General features: G+C 34.3%; 1 protein-coding gene across 1 annotated transcript in view; it reads right to left on the minus strand.

Moving 5' to 3' along the window:
• Cntnap2 (contactin associated protein 2) overlaps positions 1-17,095 on the minus strand; it is a 2,252,040-nt gene extending 2,234,945 nt beyond the window's left edge. The window contains exon 1 of the mRNA XM_085840650.1: positions 16,325-17,095. Within this exon, the coding sequence (XP_085696776.1) occupies positions 16,325-16,421 (97 nt within the window). The 5' untranslated portion in view covers positions 16,422-17,095. The remainder of the gene's footprint in view (positions 1-16,324) is intronic.
• Between the last annotated feature and the right edge of the window lie 9,172 nt (positions 17,096-26,267).

Consider the following 26,267-nt stretch of genomic DNA (forward strand, 5'->3'; position numbering starts at 1 on the left):
TTTTTATACATTTGATCACACTTAAGAAAACAAGCTTTATACCATCTGCACTTATGGCAAACAAGTTCACATGAAACTGTTTATACTTTCAGGTATGTTCCTTAGGCCCACAGAGCTCTCCAATTTGCAAATTGCTCTTTGAAAAACACCTGAAGGAAACTGGTAACTTTTCCCTGAAAATAGGCTTTACTGTTTGATTAGATAATTTAGTATTTTTTAGTAATTTTCTCATGTTTTATAACAATTTAATCTGATGTTTATTAATTATTCGAATTAATTACTAACTACTCTCTGGACAATGTTTAACAAACATGCATTATTATATCCAATTTAAATTATGAATTTAGTTAGTATGGATATATTAATTTGTGTGTATATGTGTATGTGTGTGCATGTGTGTGTGTGTGTGTGTGTGTGTGTGTGTGTGTGTGTGTGTAAAACTCATCATCTTTATGGTTTTCATAGGACCTCATTGTTCTTTTACTTTTGGACTGTTTTCATGATCTATTTTTTGATCATAAAACAATGGTCTAATCTTATTTCTGACAAATTATTCTATCTATAGGCCTTAACTTCCCAAATAACTAAATTGTTACATAAATGTCAAAGGCAATTTACAATGCTTTAGAGAGATTTATCGACTACACACTAGTATTGTGACCATAAAAATGTATAAATACTAAATGCACTTAACAATAACAAAGCCATCATAACCTACTAGTGTGTATAATTGTGTGTTTAATTCTTAGAGTCAGCCTTTCCTTTTGGGAGGGAAGTATTATTTGTCATATCACTAATTAGAATACTGGTTTTCAATAATGTGAGAATTCATTACTTATAAACCTGGTTAAGGGCCAACACTAAAATCTAGTTTTCTGTACCTCAATGTCTGTTCTAAAAATCTTTGTAAGATGCTCAGCCAAATAATATGTAGCTTCCTCTCACCTACCATGAACTCTTTGACAAGTTTAATGCCAATACACTTCAACAGGTCATCGACTATAATTATAATTTTCAGGAGAGTCCTTGGAGTGTTAAGACATAATGATATAGGAACATCTTCATTAAACTGAACACTACAAAAAAATTGCCCATTTATGGTGGTCAAACTTTTATGATAATAAACAGTTCTGTATACCATAGAGTAGATGTCCAACATATCTCACAGCTAGTGGATAAATTCATGTGCTCATGAAACTTTCACATGTATTATTTTTGATTTCTGCATGCTTCTAGAATTCTTCCTAGCCTAGGGGAATTTTGCATTTCACATTGAATCAAATAGATTTTTCAAATACATAATCATCAGCCACCTGAAGTACAACATCAAAATGAAAGCAACTGTACACAAATACAATTTTCAAAATACATAAAGAATATAGGTAATTTTAAAGGGATAATAATAAAATATCTCCCCATAAAACCAAATCTAAGCTGTGTATTTCATGTGCAACCATTTATATGATGAAAATGGCACTTTTTTGTCATATGATTAAGTTCTCTTATAGAACATGAGGCTTACTAAATGCTTATTACTTATAAAAAGTAAACATTTCCTGTTTTATTAAAAAGAGTCCTTGTGTATTATTTATAGTTCCAGCTTCAGCCAATCTGTTCTCTGTTTATTGGGAAACTATTAAACAGTAGCACTTAGTCTTTACAGCATTACTGACCCCTACCTGTTTGACATAAACACTTATTCAAGAGCTGCTGAGCAGGCTAAACCATGAGCCCAGGTATTTGCCTCCCTCTTTCCCTCAGTACAGACACCACCAGTGTCTGTAACTATGGCTGGATTTCTTTTTGGCTTGAGTTATGAGGTTCATGATCATGTCTTCATGTTTGCAAGACAAAGACTTATATTCTATTTCCCCCTAGACCCTTTGTAGAAGTCATGAGCATCTTCATGAGGCAGCAGTACATTTTGAACCCAGACTAGTTGTCCTGTCTGCTAGAAATGTTTTTCTCCAAATATTTACTTGCCTTGTTTTCTTTTTCCAATTTTTTATTATGTATTTTCTTCATTTACATTTATTTTGGGGGGGTGGGTTTTTTATTAGGTATTTATTTCATTTACATTTCCAATGCGTTTCCTTTCAGGTCAAGCTGCAATGTCATGAAGTAATTTCCTTAATCTCACAGTGATGAACTTACCTCTTACTTCGTTGAGATAGTTTATGAATTTTAATCACTTACATCATGCTTAATAAGTAAAAGGGAATATGAATATAACATATTAAAATATATATGATAAAATAAATAGTTAAAGTAAGTTTTAAATGAAATGCTAACATAAAAATCTGTGTCTATTGAAGCAAATTATTCAATGATATTTTCATTTTCTATTATTGTTCAAAGTGTGAAGTGTTATATGGAAGCATATAAAATAGTAAACACTGTATATCAAATAGTGACATAGGCCATGAGAGTTAGAAGAGGCAGAAATATCACTTCAAGTTCAAAGCCATCCTGGTTAGGAGTAAACAGAGTCAGATGGAATATGAAGAAAGGCTCTGTTTAAAAAATTAAGGTCACAATCTTGAGACCCACCAGGAGAGGGCATAGGATTCTGTTAGAGATGGTTGTGAGCCACTATGTTTTGCTGGGAATTGAACACAGGATCTCTGGAAGAGGAGCCAGTGCTCTCAACTACTGAGCAATTTCTCCAATTCTGAGGTCCTCAGTGCATATATAGCAGAGGACTGCCTAGTCTGGCCTCAACATATATCTCAAGAGGCTTCAGGGAGGGGGGAGATCTGGAGGGAGGAGAATCCTCTCAGACACTGGGGAGCAGGAATGGGATGAGATACTGTGGGAGGGGAGACCGGGATGAGGTGGCAATGGCTAGATTGTAAATAAATAAAATAATAGTAAAAATAAAAAATAAAGTCACCAATAAGCATATTAATTGAGAATACTTATATGTCCATGTGTAAGTCACTATCTTTCTCAAATATGTTGCTTCCCCTGATTTTTTGAAATATCTTTGATGAATATGTTTCTGTGAGCATTATTAAATTTATGTTGGCAGAGTTCTATGAATATGTAAGTGCGCTAGTTTTCAAGACAGGATCTTGCAATAGACTGAAATGTACCACGTAGGCTCATCTGAATGGTCAGAAAGCCCAGGTATTTCAGTCAACATAATACTTAGATTTTAAATATGTGTCTTTATGCCTTGATTTTCTTCAATCTTTGTTTATTGTTGATAATGTAATTATGAAATTTGCCCCTTCACTCCCTCCTAATCTACTTGTATACACCTCCTTGCAAATTTACAGACTATTTTATTTCATTAATTGTTACAAACATGCAAACGCGCTCCCGCGCGCGCGCGCGCGCGCGCGCACACACACACACACACACACACACACACACACACACACACACCTGTTAAGTCTGTGTCATGTTAACTTGTACATCTGATCTGTGGCATGCTACACCCATAAAGTCCAAATAACTTAACCTTTTCAATCTGAGCTAAGGAAAGAAATAACTAAGATATGCTAAGATAGACAGGTTAGGGACAAGCTCAAGAGGTCTCACCTCTACATAAAGGGGCCAACTAAGGAAAGCCAAAAGTAGAAGTCTTCCCCAGGAAAGAGCACACCAACTAGTTTTCTGATGTAAAATAGCCTTAATATTTTTCTCTTTAGCTGAGGTCTTCATGCTTGGAAGTCAATCACTTTAAGTTCTCTGTAGACCGTTTGTAAATATTTCTTACTAAATGGCTGTCTCAAGAATAATCCCAGGAAGCTGGCACTTCAGCCAGTCCTAAGAGTTGTGTGGATCTAGCAGTCATCCCTTTTGTCCTTCGAAAATTCATTATGTAGAAACAAACACAGTATGAGACTTCCTTTAAATACTATAATTATAAACATACAAATGAACAGAGAGCAAATCTTAAGGCTTTTAAGGAAGCCCTAGTGATGCCAATTTAATGGACAAAATAGTGTCATTTTTGTTTGCAAGATTCAGAAATTGCTCTGTGAAAGTAGATAAATAAGTCTAATTTTGCCCACTCTGTTCTACAATTTTGCTACTATAATAACATATGTTTAGATACCAGGGACATATATTTGAGCCCATCATGTAATTTTTATAAAACTATTTCAGACCATTGCATACAAAAATTGTATAACATTAAATGTCTTATTATGATATGAAAGCCACTAAAATTACAGTTATAAAGAATAGATAACAAATGAAATCCCACAAGGTGTTGTATTTCACATTTAACAAAGAGATACAAAGTATTGTTTAAAGTTCCTTTCCTGGCAGTATTCTACAGAGTACAATCCTGTGCAATATCTTTATTTCCTTTTGGCTTTTCAATTGTCATGAGTATGTTTGTTTTAATACAGGACATTTTTAACATGACGAATATGTGCAGATATATTTTTTGAAACTGATAAATTGTTGCAATTATTTTTCTCATGATAACAGTATCTGTAGGTACAAAATTGAAAAATTTGTAAATGTTGGTACAGTTTAACTATATGCAACTAGAGACACAAATTGAACCTGGCAATCACAACCTTAGAATAAAACTTACAGATATGTGAGTTTAACAAAACCTATATAGAAATAAGTGTAAGGCTTATTTGGTGACTATAAATAAGTTCAAATTGTAATGTTTTTTCTTAATAAATAGGTTAGTTCTTGCAATCATAGTATATGTACACCTAATTGTCACTAGGACGTAAAAATGTTTATTCTAAAAACACTAATCTTGTATATGAGTATCATAGAGATATTTTATAAAGTTGACTATTAGGTAAATAGTTATTATTTTAAACCATAGAATCCTAAGTATAAGTACTGCCTGAAATTCCAGGATTATAAATTTTCTCAGTATAAGTTAATAATCCATGTAGAAAAGAAATGGATTAAAGTAAAAACAATAAGTTTTAAGATTTCTTAGATCTTTCTACATTGAGGATTCTAATAGAGAGGTGGATGGATTTCATCTAGTAAATCCATGTACTCTGTATGGTGTCCATTGTTGTAAGAATTGACAATTGAGTGTTAGTTCATTTGATGTAATAGCTTCATTATACCCAGAACAAGAGTAAATGGAGGTATACTTCATGCAAAGTATGAACTTAGAGAAAATTAAATCACATAGCATTGAGCACAGTTGAAAGAATGATTATAAAAAATATGGACTGATCAACATGTTTCCAAAGGATCTGGGATGGGTAATACGTATAATATTCCAAAGATGAACCAAGTATTATAGTGCATGACTTTGATCCCAGTACCCAGTAATCAGAGGTAGGCAAAACTCTTTGAGTTTAAGGTCAGACTGGTCAGCCCTGGCTACATAATGAGACTCTCTCTCAAAACAAAAAGAAAAAGAAAAAGAAAAACAAAAACATCCAAATGTAAAAACAAGGGCATATAGATACACATACATACACACACCAGGTATATCTGACTTTTAAGTAGTATTCTACAGTTACTATAGTTACTATACTATGTATAGTAATATTCTATAGTTATGATTATACATCATAATTTTAAAATATAAATGATACCTACTAAAATTTCATTACTTTGACAGAACTAACCCATTTATTAGATTTTTTATATAAAATACATATATTTTCCAGTTATGTCTAAAGTTTTTGCATCATTTATTAACTCTTAAAGGAACTTTATGGGTATAATAATTCTGCCATCACTGATATTTAACTTGCATACAGATTGAAGTATTTCATTGAAACGATGCTTTGTGTAAGAATTTGAACAACTATATGGACTAAGTATAGCACAAAAGCGGCCCTGAACATACTCATCTAGTCAAATAGTTGGGGAATTATCGGTATTTCATACCATAGCTTCATATTTCACTTAAAATAATAAATACATATTCATCTGCTCCTAAGACTATAGCCATGATATGTATAAATATATTTTATACTTCTTGTCATATTATGTTTGCAGGTAACTTCTCATTGTTGCATCAAACAATAATTGTTACTGCAAAATTCATTAACAATCTAGATTTTATTAAAATAATCACTTGTGGGGGTATATTTTGTCTGCACTCAGACCTAACAGGCATGGGGATTTGGTGATATTCCAGTCTAGTCCACAATTGTGACATATGTAATAAGAGTAACATCAGCCTATACTATCATGAGAGAAAAAAGGAAAATGTATTTCTAAAAAAATAATAAAGGTTGGGGAGTTGTAAGATTATATGATTGGCCACAAAATGTTAGACTACTGAAAATGCAAGGACATTAGTACAAATAGATTATAGTGTGAAAGTGTTCAACTACAATGGGATAACATGAAGAGACTGAAATAAAATGGTGAACTTTCTTTTCACAGTGTCATTAGACTGTGAATTAGTAAATTCATTATGGAAAATATTGTGGATATTCATCAAAAGAGTAAAAGAATTATTCTTATGATGCATCTCTTGACTATACATCCAAAATAAACAAAAGTCTATATTAAGGAAACATTAACTTCATTGTTCTTTGTAATATTACTCCTAATATTTAGAGAATAAAAACAACGTAAATTCTCATCAGGAGTCAATGGATAAAGATAATGAGTGCACATGCAGAAAGGAATAACATGTTGCAATAAGATGAATGGAATGGTGTCATTTGTAACAGTATTGATAGAACTGGAGCATGTTATGTTAAATGACATAATACAGACATTAAACAATTATTACTTGGGAAAATAAAAAAAAAAGTTAATCACAAAGGATTTGAGAGCAAAATGCTGGCTTCTAGGTTAGGAAGAACTAAATGGAGATTATAAGGTGAGGTTTTAGGGCATGATTGAGTTTGGTGATACAGTAGGATAACTCCAAATAATGATAATGTAACTGGAAAGAAATTCTGGTTTTAGGTAAATATTCAGGTAAATTTATATCATCAAAATTTGTTTGAGTCAGATATGTCTAGTTGAATAAAACCATTATAGAACATATAAGTATCAAAAATAATACATTACCATAGTAAATTTGTGTTGTTTTATATAATAAAAACAGATTTTATTAACATTCAAGCAAAGTTACTAAGGAAGGAAAATATTTAACCAGTTATTTTATTTCACGGTCACTGATAAACCTAGGGGCAAGATTAGAAGCTACAAGCTTGTGGAAATCTGCAGAGTTAAGACTTTAGGGAAATGCTAAAATGTGACTGTAACACCAGTGACAGCATCAAAAATCAGAGACAGGAAACAAAAAGTACACATACTCAAAAATAGAATACAAGTGTTCTTCCTAAATACACATGATCAAAAATGGAATTCAAGTGTTCTTCCTGTCGGTGACACAAATGTCTCAAGAGATAATGTTCAGATGAAACAATATGAAATTAGCTCAAAAAAAAGCTTATAGATTTAGAAAATGTTAATAATACTTAAAATTTGGGATATATTTTGTAAAATCAATTTTCAGGACATAGTGAGATTTGATTTTAATCAGATTTTAGATATTCTTGACAAAATAGTTTAATATTCTGCATAATTATAAATGTTTACTTAGTAGTAATAATAACTCACAAAAAACTAAAGTTGCACTGTAAAGGACCTGAGAAGTAAAGCAAAAATTACTTAATCCTCTTATAATAAAAAAATCTGTACTATGTTGCTGTCACAAAGTATATATGTTGTCAGCTAGCTGACCAGTTTAGACAAGGCACTTAATCCATTATGGGCCTCAGTTTTCTAATCTGCACATAGAAGTACTGCTGTAAGGACTGGGGGACAAATACATTGTTTCTTTTTGTATCTGTCCTGACTTTAACATCAAACAATATCTACTGATGCCTGGGGTTTTTGTTAAAGGCATTCATTTGATTCAGAAAATCTCTTTCTCATTCATTTGATTCAGAAAAAAATCTCTCTCTCTCTCTCTCTCTCTCTCTCTCTCTCTCTCTCTCTCTCTCTCTCTCTCTCTCTTTCTCTCTCTCTCTCTCTCTCTCCCTCTCTCATTTCCTGGCTATCCTGAAACTCAAACTCACTATGTAGACCAGGCTAGCCCTGAACTCAAAAGATCCAAATTCTTTTCTCTCTCATGTGCTGTACTCAAAAGTGTGTGCCACCAGGCTAAAATTTGTATTCCTCTTTCATTATTCAGGTAACGCCCTCATTTAGACATGGTATAATCTTATTCTTGAACATTCCATTATTACTTTCATGAAACACACACACACACACACACACACACACACACATAAGGCACAATTTTATGTTGTTTTGTATAAGAAAATAGTTTGTCCAATTATTTAAGTGATAAGCATCATTTTGATGACTAATAAAAGTTATTTGAAAACCTACTGGTTGCTGATGAGTAGAACTTAACCTTTTTTTACTGGCACATGATTGGCTACTTCCTACACCATGCTTTGGAGGACACTTAGTCATATCGTGCCTCAAGTATTTTGTGGCTAGGGGAAACTCAAGTAGAAAAAAATAATCCCTGAATTAAAATGTTCCTTGTTCATTTTAAAATAAATTTTCCTTTATTAATCTGAAAACCTGAAATTCCAAATGCTAATAGCCTAATTCACTCCTTTAATTATCTGAAAAGTAATATTTTTGGAACATGATATTTAATTCTTCTGAACATATTTACTTTGAACTAAAAATATATCAATTATTTATTAAATTGTAAGTCCTAATACAAGTTTTTAACAGTTTAAGCAATATAAAGAAGAACAGGCTATTTTATTCTCTGTGATCAGCAAACTTAAATAAAACAATGCCCCTAAATATGGTAACATTTGGCAACATGGTATTGGTTAAAATATTCCTCCATTTGTTTGTTTGCTTTTGTTTGTTTTTGTTTGTTTTTGTTTTGTTTTGTTTTGTTTTGTTTTGTTTTGAAACAGAGTTTCTCTGTATAGTCCTGGCTGTCCTGGAACTCAATCTGTAGACACTGCTGGCCTTGAACTCAGAAATCTGCCTGCCTCTGCCTCCTGAGTGCTAGAAATAAAGGCGTGAGCCATCACTGCACTGCTTACTATCTAAAATATAGGCAAAAATTGTTTAACAGTAGATGTTACATAGTTTTACAAACAATAATTCAATTGAATTGTGGCTCCCTAGGAAAGTGAACTAGCAGTGCACTTGTATTTAATCAGCCTACATTTTGCATTAATTCAAAATAACTAGGTCCATATGAGTCACAAAAGGCACCTTAAATTTTTAGATGATAAAAATTCAAATTTAGTGTTTCATCTGTTAACTCATGATGTTCCTCCACTTCAAAGACTGCTTTATTCAGACTGTGCACATGTATTTTTATCCATGCATACCTTTCAAATAATAGTATTACAGAAAGACAAAGCTGATATAGTCACAGTGGTTAGTTAAAAATTGTGACACATAGAAAACTTTTTCTTTCACATATTATCCCAACATGACATTATGACAGTGAGGTGAGTAAATCCTTGTTGAATTTCATTAAAGTTTATATAACTCAATTCTAACTTAGCTGCACCACACAGCACAGCAAAGGCTTAGCAAATCTGACAGTGTGTATGTAGGTCACACCTCTATTGCCTGTTATTTCTTGAGATTCACATCGCGGCCCACCATTTCCTTGCAAATAACAAAGGAATGGATATACTGAAAAAGACAGAACTCTAAATAAGCAAATTATCTTCTATGTTTAAGGATGCTTACCTACTTAAATATTCCCAAGGTTAAATTTTCACTTTCAAATCACTCAGACATTAAAAATGTAATCACTATTTGTATTTATGAGGGCATTTATTTCAAAGAAGCTTAAAGCAGAAGTAAAATGTGGACTGTAGTTCTCAGGAGCACTTCTATATTTCTTCCACACTTTTACAGTGTACCAAAAATATGTTATCTTCAGCAAGCAAACTCAGAGCCAATGACTACATCTTTATTTCCATATTTCCTACTATCAGGGGAGGATTAAAAATCTGGAGTGTTATATAAAAAAAAAATTTAGATACTTCAAGCTGTTAGTATGATTTGTCTGCCACCTTAATAATCTAAGCAGGAGTTTAAATAGTTCCTTAAAAAAAGTTTTCAACTGAAGAAATAATCAATTTTGATTTTAAAGTACGGCTACAGTCTTGAGCACAGGATATATGACTGAAAGTAACAGTGTCTTCATAGTTGCATAGAAAGGAGAAAGAGAAGAGGAATAAAGGTGGACAAGAAGTAACAGGTCAGTAAAGTTGTGGAATCTGCCTATGACATAAATAAGATGGAAGTCAACCTGCAGGGACCACTTTTATACCAGGCTGTGTGGTAAATGGTAATATTATTCACTCCAGATAGGAAAGTACTTCTCCCTGAAATAAATATCATTAATAGGACCATGTAGAAGGAAGGCGTGAATGGAACACGTAGGAAGTCACATAAAACCTGAAATTTTCCTACAGTGTATCATATGAGAGAAAACAAACATTACTCAGCCCTTGACTCTAAAGCCTGCAGAAAATTTTTCATGCTCATTTTCTTCAATTATGAAAAATAATTTTATGAAAATTTTCAATATTTTGCACAACAATCAAAATTCTCTTCTCTGCTTGAATTCTTGATCAGAAAATCATTTAGGTGGATCTCAAAAATTAACTTCTCTATAATTAAGGATGACACAGAGACATGAGGGATATGTGTGAGACAATTGGATTCATTAATCAGCATTTGAACACTCAACAATCTCTCCAGCTATTGGAAGAACAAATCAACACACTCACACTTTCCTCACACTACCACTCTTATTGCCGAGGCCAGTTCTTCTTGTGTACCTCCCTACTGAGCAGGGAGGCATGACAGCCTGGCATGAATGAGGAGAGGAGTTTCATATATCTGCCTGTGCTTCCCAGTGACATGCACCTATTTTGGAAAGCAATGAAGGAATCATTGGCATAGAGTCTGTGTGCTTCAAGTATAGCCCCCCCCCACACACACACACAGATAAAACTATGACCAAGAAACAGGTCATATATCTACATCCTAGTGTAGAGACTGTGTAGATTTCAGGAGATGATAAAATCCATAATTTCAGTGCTCACTGTGTTAGAATTCACCTTATTTTTTAACTTATAATGTTAAAGTCATAAAAGTCATTTCATTACTATTCATATATATATGTGAAATAGCAAAAATAAACATTTGGTTTCCAAACAACTCCATATTAAATGATCATACACATATATCTTAAGTTTCTGATACCTGATTTTTAAAAAACACTCATCTCTCTTTGGGGATGCTGGTGACATTCAATGTAAGTTAATGATGTACTGGCTATTTTTGTGTCAACTTGACACAGCTGAGTTATCACAGAGAAAGGAGCTTCAGTTGAGGAAATGCCTCCATGAGATCCAACTGTAAGGCATTTTCTCAATTAGTGATCAAGGGGGAAAGGCCCCTTGTGGGTGGGACCATCCCTGGGCTGGTAGTCTTGGGTTCTATAAGAGAGTAGGCTGAGTAAGCCAGGGGAGGCAACCCAGTAAAGAACATCCCTCCATGGCCTCTGTATCAGCTCCTGCTCCCTGACCTGTCTGAGTTCCAGTCCTGACTTCCTTTGGTGATGAACAGCAGCATGGAAGTGTAAGCCGAATAAACCCTTTCCTCCCCAACTTGCTTCTTGGTCATGATGTTTGTGCAGGAATAGAAACCCTGACTAAGACAAATGATATTGACAAAAATAAAAAAAAATACTTCACATGCAACTGTTTTTATTAGTTTACAATATTGTGTCCTTGATTATTTACTTTGGAAATAATATAAATGATAAAGTAAAACATTTTTAAAATCAAAGCCAACATGATAAAATGTGTATAGATGCTGCATTTCTTCATTTTGTTAATATTAATCAGTATACAGACAACATGCATCTGTTAGCCCTTTATTGCTTTAAATTATAATGTAATTACCTTGTATCTACATTCTTTCTCCTCTCTTCAAATACTCCTATATACCTATCCATAACTCTCCTTTAAATTCACAGTTTCCTTTTTAACTGTTATTGCATACATATATACACATTTATGCAGATAGATAGATAGATAGATAGATAGATAGATAGATAGATAGATAGATAGATAGAATAGATAGATAAAACTACATATATCTGAGTTGGTCCATATAATGTTTCTTATATGTATGTTTTCAGGGATGAACCAATTGGCACTAGAGAACTGATTGTTGTGCTCTTTCCTGGGAGAGAGCACCTCTTCTGATTCCAGCTTTCTTCAGTTGTCTATAGTTGCTAATGTAAGGGTGAGGCTTTGCAGGCTTTTTTCCATCCAGTATACCATGTCCTTTGGTGTTGTGTAAATTTATTCTTTCAGTTTTGTAGCACATATGTGTCTGTATAGTTTGGGTTGTACACACAGTCATTAACATGTGGATCACTGTATATGAAAATCAGAATTATAGGCCTTCTTCCATTACATATTTGCTACTGCTATTGAAACTGTGTATCTCACTAAACTTGGAGCTCAATGGTTGGCTACATTGACTATTGAGTAATTACTGGAAATATGCTTGTCTTCAATCCACCAACAGTAGACTTACAGATGTGCACTATGAAATCTTCACATATGTTTGGTTCTGGACACCCAAACTCAGGTCCTCTTGCTTGCACAAGATGTAGTTTAGTAAATCAGCAATTTCTCTAGCCTATATTTAAGAATTTTAATCATAATAAATACTAGAATTTGTTTAAGAATTGTAAACAGAGAATATATGTATATTGTCTACTGTATTTGTAACAAATAAATATATCGTTTTTAAATGAAAATTGATTGGACATCACAGGCTGTTTATCTTTCAATCAGTATAAAATTTATCAGACACAAAGGATAATTCGTTCACTTTAAAAGATTTTAAATACATTTTTGCTAATAGGATTTATTAATCCAAACAACTGAAACAGAAGCTTAAAGAAATTATAGAACTTGAAAATTAGTGCTACTCAAAATAATAAAGAAAATACATTATAAATATGTTTGAAGATATAGTGTACATAATAGTTTGAAAATCTCACAAATGATGAAATTATATATATATATGCATATATTTCTTTCCGTATATGTTTAAATTAGATTATATGAAAATTTATTAAATACATGGGAGTATATTTTTATAAAAATTAGTTCTACCTAGTGGGAAAGGAGGAAAACATAAGAATTATCATAATCTGAGTATCAGTGCCAATGCCTGTAAAACAAGATTTGTATTTATCTCTGATCAGTTATCACTTTTCTTCTTACTGATTTGCATTATCTAAAAATTACATAACCCTTCTCCCAATGAGTCTTGCTTCTCAAAATCATGTTCTCAGTTAAAATTTTCTTTGCTAACAAACTTGTTATTCTGTTTGAAGTAGAAGTAAAGTGACATTGTATTTCACATTATTTTTGTACATTATCTCTGAAAATACCATGTAGATGAGAATATATGTGTTCAGTAATAATAATCTATAAACTGTTCTCATGGATTTTATGACAGTGGCTTGAAGCTGTACAGGAAAAGGCCTAGCTCTAACCTTAATAATAAAATAAAAATGATATATATTGCTATAACAATTAACTATGTACATATTTACATCTCTATTGATACCTATATGATATCATATGTTTTATACTTCTATATTTTGTGATATATTTAAACAATATATAAGCTAAATGCACAGTGTATTTGTAGGACATTATTTAAATGCATGCAAAACACATTTTGTAATATGAGAGTCAGGTAATTCATATGAGAATGGCTTCATAGGAATCGCATAAATTAGCCTTTATTAGTAAATACTTCCATAAGAAAAAAGTTAGTCATACTTAAGGATCAAACTTACTAAGTCCTAGTTTAAGCCCCTTATCATTTAGGGCAGCTCTGTAAGTCTTAAAAGCATGGTCTAATCAATTTACCCCCTAGTGGTGAAGTGCTCCTTCTGAGCTTCTCATATGAGCCTTCACAGGAAAGGCAGCATGCATTTCTCAGACCAGGATTGCATCATTCTTATTATCACATATAAATAGATCATATTTTATTCAATATAAAAGGTAAGTTTCTCTTAATTTAAAATAAAATATGTCTACAAACATAGGATGAGGAGCCTGTATGTACATGCCCAGATCAGCAAAAAGCAACAAGCCTTAAGCAAGGGTTCACCAGAAATGTATAATATGAAACTCGAAATATTAATCATCTATACAAGAATTACTCTCTATACCACAAAGTTACTCTGAAGCAGGATGTTTGAGCATAGCCCTCATATTTTCTAAGCACAGACAACACAGACTATTCCTTTTAGGGTTTTCTACTACTTTCTGTGTCATGATGACCCCTCCTGGTTGAGCTGTTCATTAACTTAGATTCATGGAGTTACTATATTTCTGCTTGGAACATTTGTATGTATTAAAAACATAACCGTCATGCAGTGATACAAAATACAACATAAAATGCATATTCTCATTATATATGAAAATGAAATAAATTTGAAAATTCAAGCTCCTCAGCAAATTTATGCATCACTCATTATTAACCTCATTTTGATGTTTTAGGGCAACTTATGTTTGTGTTTCAGAGTTTATATTCAAATGTAATAAAACCTTATCTAAACCCAATATATATATTTTAATTATTTTAGTTATGAAATAACAATTAAATAAACCCTAAAGCTCAAACACAAAAATTTTAAACATAGTGATCTTTGTGTTTTTCTTCAATGAATTCTAAGTAGGAAAAACTAAGCTCATTTTTTTTCGAAATAACAACTTTTGAATCTTTGAACTATACCAGTGCAAATAAGGGCAAATACAAAATTCTGGATTCATGGTTAATGTTTCAGATTGACCCTTTTCTACTCAGGCATACAGAAAGATGAGATACAGAATTCTGGAAGCTACTGGGAAGTAAGGACTCTGATAGGAATGCATGACATATTTTGACTTATAGTCTGTACAAAAAGGGGGAGCAAATTCTATACTACTATACAATCACATTTTAAAGTGAAATTCTATCAAAATAATTACTAATGGTAGCTTTAAAATTTCTGTTTTAGTCCATACAATCAACACAGATAAAAACAGCACTTTTTTTTTAGGTTTGTTTGTATTCTGAGAATAAATTAAAGTTTCAAGTTCACTACAACTTAGTTATCTCCTTTTTTGCATCTCTATCTTTAAACACTGCAAAAGAATCTCCTGAAGGATACTTGGGGAATATGTCCAAATATTACTACTCATAGCACTGGCAATGACTGTTCATCAAAACATGCAAAACATATTTCATGGCTGCTCTTAATATTTTATAGAGTGGAATAATAATATTAATATTGAAATACAGACAAAGGTAAACATTATTGCATCCACAGAATCTTAAACGGGGGTGGGGGGCAATCATGAGTGAAACATCTAGAAACTTCTGAACTTATGTATCCTAAGTGGAGAATTTTTCCCCTTGAACTTCATAGTCCACACTCCTTCACCAATGGACTCACCCAATCTCACAAACAAGGTTGTGCTTAGGAAAACTGTACAAAGTGCTAGAGAAAATCAGTCCAGCTTTTAACATTTTCACAGCCAGAGTCAACTATACCTTTCCTCTCTTCATGCACACTATGAATTTCTAAAGCAATGCAGAAAATGGGCCAGATCTTCCATTTCTTCTACCCCCCCCCCCTTAGAACCACACATTTTTGAGTAGTCAGATCATTTTCTTAAAAAGTTTCATACCATCATTTTATTATGCCATTGCACTGGCTGTCCCAAGTCCTAGCCTGCATGAGTCAGGCTCATTACCCCAAACCACTAAGGAATTAGTGCAGTGTCAGTCCCAACATTAGCCTCACTTTCAAAATACACACAATCAAAGAGCTAAATGAGCATTAACTTTCTAGGAGGGCAAAGGAGATTTAGTAAACACATAGGTGCCAAACTGCTTGAAGTATGTTCCTTTCTCGTCCTCAGACCAACACAAGTTAAAACCATCAATAAAAACCAAAAACTTATGCTAGTTTTCTGTCCTAAGTAAAATGTAATCATTTCCAGACTGCACTGATAGGTATCAAGAAACGACTACACTCATCACTCTAACCAAGCAGTTGCGGAGCGATCTTTGAGACTAGGAACAACTTTCCAGAAGCATCCAGCACTATGAAAATCTTCACTGAACAAGGAGCCGCCTGGATTTGGAGTTTCTCTGCGGCAGTGGCTACAAACGAGAAGCATCCAACAAACAAACACCAGGGGCAAGAATTGGGAATGCACCTCAGAGTTGATACCCGAGTGCCCTTACACCAATGCGGCACTGAAGTGGTTCCAGTACAGAGCCCGAAGAGGAGAGAGCTACTTACGGAACGTGGAAGGAGCTGTCCAGGCTCTGCAGATGAAGCCGCTGAGAATCCAGAGCGAGAGCGCTGCCCTGCAGCCTGCTCTCAGAGACATCACCATCCTTAGCCGCTGGGCCAGTGGTACTCCAAAAGCTCGCTGCAGAGATGCAGTCTGCCTCTCTGTGAGGTTCTTGAAGGGAACCGGTCTGTCCTCAGATGAGAGAGGAAGCCAAGCTCCTCCTGCTTTGCTTTTTCTCCCCTCACCCTCTTCAGGTTCCAGTTCTGGGCTGGCAGCAGCAGGGGAGGCGCAGCCTGGCTTTCCCCTCTGTGTAGGTCTGGTCTCTTGCTCTGTGAGCCAGTGAAATGCCAGGGGAAGAAATTCAAACCGAGAAGGAATAGGAGGGGTGAGGGAGAGGAGGGGACTGACACGTACCCCGCCCTCTCTTCTGGAAAAAAATTACCAAAGGACGCGTGGGGGGGATCTGGAGAGCACTCAGACCGCAGGAAAGAACCAAGAGCGATGGGTCCGGTGATGCTGCCGTTGCCACTGCGGGCGAGCGCTTGGGTGGCCACTGGGCAGCGCGACTCAGAGGGGTTTCCAGTAGGCTGTTAGCTCCCAGGCTGAGATCAAGGATGTGTAGAGCTGAGGCAAGCCCCCGTACACGCTCGGCCTCAGCGTGGCGCGGCACTGAGAAGCATCCCTAGCTGGGAAGAGAGCTCAGCAGCTACCACCGCAGCCAGGAGCTGGAGACTCTGCTGCCTCCAGCAGTGCCTGCAGACGGGGCGAGCCTGGGGAAGGGAAGCCTCCCCCCCTTCCCTTCTTGTTTCCCTTCCCTCCCTGCTCCTCCTCCTCCTCCTCCTCCTCCTCCTCCTCCTCCTCCTCCTCCTCCTTCTCTTCCTCCTCCTTTTCCTTTTCTTTTCCTACTGCACTCCTCTTGCTATAACAACCTTTCTGCCCTGTCTTCGTCAGCTTTGGAAGCAAAAGAGAGAAGGAAGCTAGCGTCTCAGGTCCATTAACTGGAGTCGGGGCCAAGGATGAAGAGATGCGACTCAGTCTAAGTGGGAGGCGCTGCTGTCCGCGGTGCTGAAGTTGGTGATTTGCTGTGTAATCTAAGAACCCTGCTCCAGACCTGCCTAGTTCCTGACCCAGACAGCTGTAGGAGGGAAAAACCTCTTACTGGGATGCTTTCTCTTTGGCTTCTTTCCTCCCCTTTGAATAGAGATGGTACAGGCTCCTGGAGCTCAGAACTCCCAAAAATCACAATCAGGCGTCCGAAAGGCAGGTCTTCTGAGTGGTCCTAAGACCAAGTGACAGGTTTAAACATCCTGACTGGCTGAGCAGAGAGAGATATGATTGCTCATGTGTACCTAATGCAGATGTTTTAAATGTGTAATCAATTCATATATATATATATATATATATATATATATATATATATATCCTCCAAACACATGCTGCTGAGACAACCACACACCGCAAACACAAACAAATCCAATAGGAAAGGTAGAATAAATATGTAGTCAAATGATAATTACTTCGGTGTGCTTAGGTGTTGCAAGTATTAATAACTAGGAAGGTCTATACAAAGGATGTTTTCTCTAATCATTTAGATGATTTTACTAATAAGTCTCAACTTTATCTCTCAGCTCCTATTTGGCCACATTCTACACTGATTTGTTTTCCTAGCATCCAGCCCAAGTGAAGTACTTGTATTCTTTTCTCCCCAAAGAATCAATCCTTTCACTGGCTTTACTGACACAATTAAGAATTATACATCTTCTAAATACCTAATGATGTTTAGGGAGGTTTGAGGAGGAGTAACCATGTCTTTCAGAGTTATGCAATAAATATGCATTTGCTTTTTGTAATAAATAATTTTGTGATGATTTCCCCACTCCCTGAATAGGTTCTGAATTTTAATGTTATGCTTATGTCTTAGAAAGAGCTACTGTAAACAGAACTATGTGTTCACTGCATAATCAGTATGGTGTTAAAGGGCCTGATTCAGCATTAATTTAAGCCTTTTATTTTTCTTATTGATTTCAAGTTCTAGTAAGAACTACAGATTGGGTAAAGACTGTAAAACTAAAAGCCACACAGTTGACAAATTGTGGAGAGGAACAATATTATACCTCACGTTATAAACCATCCTTCTCATCATAAAATAGGTATCTATGCAAATTAGAAAATGTCTCTCATAAGTCCATGAACACAGCCCAGAATTCTATATACAACTTTCATCAACCAATTATAAGAGTTCAAAGGAACAAAACATGAGAAACATATCATCAAAGAACACAACTTTTTATAACAGTCAATTGTTTAAGTATGACCTTCAATTTAACTATTGTATTAAGTGCCAGCAATGTGGTTCTAAAGTACTTTATTTAGGTAGAATAAAAGAAAGTGGGAGCAATCGAAAGTATCATGTTTTTAGTATTTCAATATATGTCTTTCAAGATGTACAATAAGCAGATTTGTAACCAATATACATCTTACATTATTGAGCAAAACCAGCTTTAATAGATATTTTCTAGTTAATTGTTTCCTAACATAAACTAGTTTTTTTCTAAAATAATTAAATTTAGTTTATCGTCATTTCTTTGAATGACCAAAGTCAAACAAAACATAAAGGAAAACATCCTAGTTTTTTAAAGACATACAGACCAAACTATATCATTTTCATGCTATCTAACATGGACTGATTTTATGTGTAATCAAAGAAGTTGCTAAATACATTGAGTATCGGCCTGTAAGACATCACATAATTTACAGCAAAATTATTTTTGCTTCTCAATCTTGCTAGCTGGATCTTATTATTAGGAGCTACATACAAAATATTGAAAGCAATAATAGTGATTCCTTGCATGCTAATGCTCCATTATTATTTTTCTCACCATTTTATTATTGAAATCACAGTAAAACAATTTGATGTCTGTTAGTGAGAAGGTTGAAAACTCTAGTTTATTTGTCTTGCTAAGATACTGATGATATAATTGAAGGGCAGTCGATAGCTCTGCTGATGTCTATTATATATGATAACCATGTTTCAGAGAGTGGAGTCTGATCAGTGTCTGTGTTTGAAAATTATTGAGTATATTTGGCAATGATCTTAAATGTCACATTATCTGGAAATAAAGTACATCAAAACTTGAGGCTAGTGGAACTCTGGGCAATGGCATACAATGAGAAAATAAGGGCATGGTTGGAAGAAAGACAAATTGCAATATTTTTGAGAAAGAAAGATTAGTTCCTTTCAATTATTATGAACAAGTACTTCACAGAAACAAGTTGACAGAAGAGAAATTCATTTGAGCTCTGGGTTTCTAAGATGTCAGTTCAAAATGATGAAGATCTGGTAAAATGTTATGAATATATCTATTAGTGAGAACGGTGAAATTGCTAAGTTTGTTTGCCTTAGTCAGATACTGATAATATAATTGAAGAGTTGTCAATATCTCTATAAAGAAAATATTTTTAACCCATTAAATTTGTAGCTAACTGGTAAAAGAGCTAAAATAATTGGCCTCTAACACTATCTTTAAGTGAAAAACTTTACTGAATGGAGCACTAAAAATCAGAGTCATCATTCACAAACAAATGAGCCTTGCAATTACCATAAAATACAATTTTATTTTGGAGTACAGACTTCTCAACTCTGTCAAGAATATGGATTAGGCCCTAGCACCTATATGATGCTTCACAACTGTCTTCAGCTCCAATTTTGTGACTTTTAAGACCCTCTTTTGGCCTCCAGAAACATTGAATGTTTGCAGTGCAGGTACATATTTGTCATACAAAATATTTTTGCTACCTAATTTTAAAAGGAAAACTTCCAGTCATACACTATACCCTATGAAGACCTTACCACAAGTTTTGTTGAAGGTACTAAAATACATCTAAAAGGCTGAGATTCCCAATCTAGTGAGAAAGAGCTGAAACCTACACTAAAGCCTGATGTGCATAACATTTGCTGGAACCCATACTTAGCAAAGCTTTGAGGCCTTTGGTCTTATATGATTAATATCATAATTAAACATCAATAGTTGGGAAAACTGTACAAGCTTGAAATTGTCAAAATATGACTTTGTGTTCAGAAACATGTGGAAAGTCTAGTGTTATTTGGAGAAAAATATTGAAAAAGATTTGATAACATCAATGGGAGGAGAGGGCCTTGGTCATGGGAAGGCTTGATGCCACAGTGTAGGGGAATGCTAGGGTAGGCAAGAAGGAGTTGGTGGATGGGGGAACACCCTCGTAGAATCAGGGAAAGAGAGGATAGGATAGAGGGGGTATGGACGGGAAACCTAGTAAGGGAATAAAATTTAATGTAAATAAATAAAATATCCAATAAAAAAGATAAACAAAAAAAGAAAAATATACACATAATTTCTCAAAATAATGATCAACTAGATATTTAGCACCAATTAAAACATTGTAGTCAGAAAAATATATTTAATGCATGTATAAGAATATACTTGCAATTAATAATCATTCTTAGGAGTATGTAAGAGAAGCAGGTATAAAAGCAATATTCAATGTTACCTTTTTACAATTAATTTTAAAATTTAAACAAAGTTACAATACTTTACTCTTTCATTTTCTTCTTCCAAACTTCCCACAGCTTCTCTTTTCCACCCCATTATCTCTGAATGTCTGACCCCTCTAAAATTTTTATCTTCTGATTCTTTGTTTTACAGACACACACACACACACACACACACACACACACACACACACACACACACACACATCCAAATATAAGCATACCTCTTCCAAGTCCATTTTTGTTTATATATATATATATATGATCTCCAGGCTGATTATTTTGTGTTGGATGAACAAGAAAAGGGTGTTATCTTTGAGAAAGGCTGATTCTTCCTCCTTGGAGGTCATTAGTTACATAAAACTCTTTGTCTAGGGGTTAGACCCCATGAGATTTTCCCCATTCTGTGTTAGCATTTCTCTTGATACTCTCAGTGTTCAAGGCTTGCTTAGGCAGACATTTCTAGGAGACATAGAGTGACAGTCAACTTTCTGATTCTCTAAATCTTATAGTCATTCCATCCTGTCTTCTGTGGTGTTTCCTGAGTCTTAGTTTCAGGACTTGTGTTGTAGTAGCCTTTGCAGATGGGATCCCCGTGTTTTTGTTCTTTTACTTTCTGTGTTCAGTCCAGGTGCAGTTTTCTGTAATGGTCTCTATTTTCTGTCAAGGAAACCTTTTTTGCTTGGTAAAACTTAAATTATCCATGTGGATAAATATGAAAGTGCAGTAGGGTATTATTCCAATCTACCAAAGTGTGGGCATTGCGTTCTCTTCTAATATCCATGGCTTTGATAACCCCAGATAATTAGTATACAAGGCAATATGATTTCTTTCCTATTATATCACCCTTAAATCTTGTTGGTTATGGACATTTAGAGATTTCTTGCCATGATAGTCATTAGTGTAGTTCATAGGCATCACAGCTTGTTAGAACTATTGACTGATTACTTCCCCTGACAGCTTACATAATGCTTTCTGGTACTATGGAAGAGGAAGATAGAGTGCAGGGAAAAGGTTGTCAGGTCTGATCTAGATCCATCAAAGGCCCAAGTCCTAAGTGTGGGATGTCTTGCCTCTTACAGTCAATTGAGAATAACGGAAATTTCTTGTATTATTTTAAGAGCTATTTGAGTTATGCTACCAACAACTACAACAAAAAAAATTCTAACTTATGGTACTGTGTTTGTTAGATTTTATTTTATTTTATTTTATTTTATTTTATTTTATTAATGATTGCATCTTTGTACCTCTATGTGGGAAAGTGCACATATATGCACTATTTTTCTGGCCTGCAGAGGTCAGAAGAGAGTAGCAGATCCCTTGAGCTGTAGTTTTTTTTGTTTTTTTTTTAATTTTTAATATTTTTTATTACATATTTTCCTCAATTACCTTTCCAATGCTATCCCAAAAGTCCCCCATAGCGCCCCCCACTTCCCTACCCACCCATTCCCATTCTTTTGGCCCTGGCATTCTCCTATATTGGGGCATATAAAGTTTGCAAGTCCAATGGGCCTCTCTTTCCAGTGATGGCCGAATAGGCCTTCTTACAAGACAAATATGCCATGAACTGAACTCGGGGTCTCTGCAAAGCAGCAAATGCTCTGAACAACAGGCTCACCTCTCCATTCCCTAATCTTATCTATTAGTTTGTTGCTGTCAAAAGGTCCAGCTTTAACTTGCTTACTGTGACATTAACTAAAGTGAGACATGTATTTCAGTATAACTACTTTTTAAGAGTAGCAATTAAAAATATGAGTTATTTTGGGCAACCTGGAGTTTTGGTTTTGCCAAATCTAACTTAAAATTTGTGAGGTGATTTTTATTTTAAAATCTTCAATTATTTGATTATGTCATAGAGGAATAAAAATTTATGTCTCAGATAAGAAGGCTATAGCAGTGAAAATAAAATATATGACTTAGTTTTATAGGAGAAGGGCTTGCTGAATTTAGTTCATGAAGAATGTATATAGAAAAGTATCATATATTTTACATGTTAAAATGTGCCAATTTGAAATATTGTTATTTAGAAGAGGAAAATCATTCTTAAGAATTTCATTTAATGGAATGACAACTATTCTTTAAAGTGTGTTTTCTCAATCCAGGCAAAATGTAACATCAAGTTAAAACAAGAATAATAAGGAAAGAAAATGACCAAATAATCCAGCATATACCTATAAACTGGTATCTGATAATTGTTATAATAATAACACCATTTCATGAAAAATATGAAATCTTTATTTGCAATAAGAACACATTTTATTTTTTTAATTTAAATAACTTTTCAAGCAAAGTTAATTTATATGAAGTCTTATTTGGCTTTAAAACCAGACCTTTATGCATATGAGGTGAAGATTTAAATTTAAAACCGCCTAGAAATGTTTGCCAAAAGCCTGAAGAGATAAAGGTTACTAAATGCTATGCTAAAGGTGCAGTAGCAGCTGTATAAAATGAAGACTAAACACATTGTTCTGAATGTTGTTATAACAGGCGTTAAGGCGTAAGTGTTCGGCAGGAAGCAGCTAATTGTGGGTGGGTCTGTTTGAGAGTTCTGTATTGAGTCTCTGAACAGTCCTAGGAATGACATGATACACATTTCCTGGCTTCACTTTACCAGGTATATGTTAGATAGATATTTACTCTCATGAAATTAGGCTATTTTAAGAATATACTGTAATTTTGTGTAATATATCTTGTGTATTATAGGTGGTTTCTAAATGCTAATTATTATAATATTATCTAGATAATGAACACAGTGAAATTAAAAGAACTAAGTCCTAGAACCTCATGTTTATTCTTTTGTAAATTCACACTGAATGTTTTGAATAAAAACAAGACATTCTCTGTCGAAAATTATCAAAAATTATCTCAAGGAGAAAAGTTTATAAACTATCGTTAAAGTAGTAGGAAAAGAAAGATCAAATACATATTGACATACTATTCAGAAATCTGTTTAATATTGAAGATTATTGTGAGAAAATAGGGTCTACCAAGACAGGATGCCAGCTTGTCTGGCAGCTAAAGTTTTGGCTTGCAAACCTCAGGTCCCTCATAAGATTTTGAAATAGTAGGGTTTTGATATACTCTACTGTTTAATAATGCTAATTCATTGAGAATAGAACAAAGGTATAGAGACATTGCTTGTCTTCAGCAAGGCTGATCCATACTATAAAGCAATATTTCAAATGGACAAGGGCCAAGACTAATTTAATATTTAAAGGTTAGTACCAAAGAGGAAGTCAGGCCATATGAGATATCTATCTCCAAGGCTGTATTCAAGCTTCTCCCATAAGCAACCAAGAGTTAATACTGTTGTTATCTAATATAGTCAATATGTTTGCTCTTGTAGAATAGGAACTGCTATAAAATGAGTAGTTTGTACTTAATATTTTGTCACCAAATGTGCATTTTATTGAAAAATATTATGACTCATACTGATGTGGCTATTTTTGTTTAGGTAAGAAAATTTTGTATGTAAAAGGATAAGGAATTTAAGATGTGAAATTCATATCTCTTAATTTTATAGACACTATCCTTTAGACTGAATGAATCAAATTTTGATGAAATTTGTGTTCAGTCTGTGTTCTCTGAATGACTAAACAAGTCGTAGAAATATTTTAGGCTTAATTTAAAGACTCATGTTTTTCTAGTTTTTAAAAGTTATATGATATATTTTATAGACTTTACTGGACAGAAATGTTTAATAAAATTTATTTTTCTAGTGATGTCATGACTAAATATTACATCACAGGAAATACTATTGACTATTTTTCCTCAGGAAGATGCCTCTTAATGTTGAGAAATTGTTGAGTTCATAAAAGTTAATTGTGTATTACATCATTTTCTTTATGTGAACAATGCTAGCAAAAGATTAAAGGGAAAGATGGGCAAAGCTAATTGAATGGAAACAAAAATGCAAAAGCCAGATATAGAAAATGAAAGTTGTGTGTAAAGGACAGCACTAAATAAAATTTGAGTTTATTAGTGAGAGCTACAAGAATACAGAAGAAATTATTAGAGTAAATCCACCACCCCTGATCTGATCAGGAGAGCACTGCAGATCAACCAACTCTGCTGGCCTGCACTGAACTGCCCAGACTCAACCCCAATTCACTGACTCCCAACTTCTTAAGCCTGAGCTGTACCTGATTGACTTGAACTCAACTGACTGAAGGAACTCAAAGCTGCATGCCTCTGTCTCCTGAGTGCTCTGAATAACGGTGTTGACCACCACACCTTGGCCTAAGCTTTTCTTTACCTGAAATTTGCACTGTTCTGGGCTGACTTTGGTCTCAGCAATCTGCTTGATTTTGTCTCCTAGGATTAAAGATGTGTCTGTATTCCAGCTGGATCATATAGACATAGACATTTGGTGTGATCCCATGCCAGAGCAGCCATGTTGCTGAATTAAAATTTGTCTACACACTCCTATGGAGGATAAGGGTTTGGTCTGGGTCTGGTTGGCCTAGAATAATGAACAAACCAAAATGTGTGGCTTACAAACTACAAGAGTTTATTGTTCATTCTTCAGTGCTCTCTTGGAAAATTTGGGTTTTTGTGAGTGCTCATTCTACATAAAGCTTCCTCTCCAGCTCTGCCTTTACATGGAGGAATAACAAAATTGTTCTCTCCATGCACATCAGAAGGTATCCATCCAACTTCTGGTTGGTCAGCTTTCACAAGATAAAGATTATTAAGCATAGATTTTTTTTTTTTTACTCCATCTGGGAAGGAGAGATATTGAATTTATCTACATACCCATATACCACATCTGTAATTTGCAGTGGTGAGAGGGGATGGTAGAGAAGAGTCAGAGTTAATCATTTCTACTTAAATACTGTAAGCTAGTTTGCACACAGGCTGCCAAACATTTTTAGATAGCTGCCATAATTCAACATGTTTCAAATGCCATGTAAGGATATATTTATTCACCTAGCAATAGGAAGACGACAGGCCCATTTACTGATACAGATTTAAAGATAATTATAAAACTTAGAGTTGTCCTTTATGTCAACTACATAAAACCAATAATCAATTACTTTGTTTTGAACTATGAGATAATTACAATCATAATATCCAGAAATGTCTTTATTCATATATAGCAACATAAATATGTTTAATTCTCCTTTTTTTAAATCTTTTCTTTTCTTTTGGATACAGAAATATTAAAGTCACCCTGTTATGGCAAGTCTAGAATTCATATATCTGTTATTGCAACTTAATGATGATAAAGTACTTTATGTGATGATATAATAATTGATTATATCCTGGTCTACAGAACACACTGCTTCATTACCATTTAGTCAGGAAATAGAGGAGCAGGGAAGATGGCTTTCCTGTTCTTATCTTATTTTTTTTCATATATATTAGTTCACACTCTTGTTTTGTATGCTGAATAAGTGGACATAATAGTTTTTCTTCGA

The sequence above is a fragment of the Mus caroli genome, unplaced genomic scaffold (assembly GCF_978045245.1).
Source record: "Mus caroli unplaced genomic scaffold, Mus_caroli_1 scaffold_7, whole genome shotgun sequence".
Classification (NCBI taxonomy): domain Eukaryota; kingdom Metazoa; phylum Chordata; class Mammalia; order Rodentia; family Muridae; genus Mus; species Mus caroli.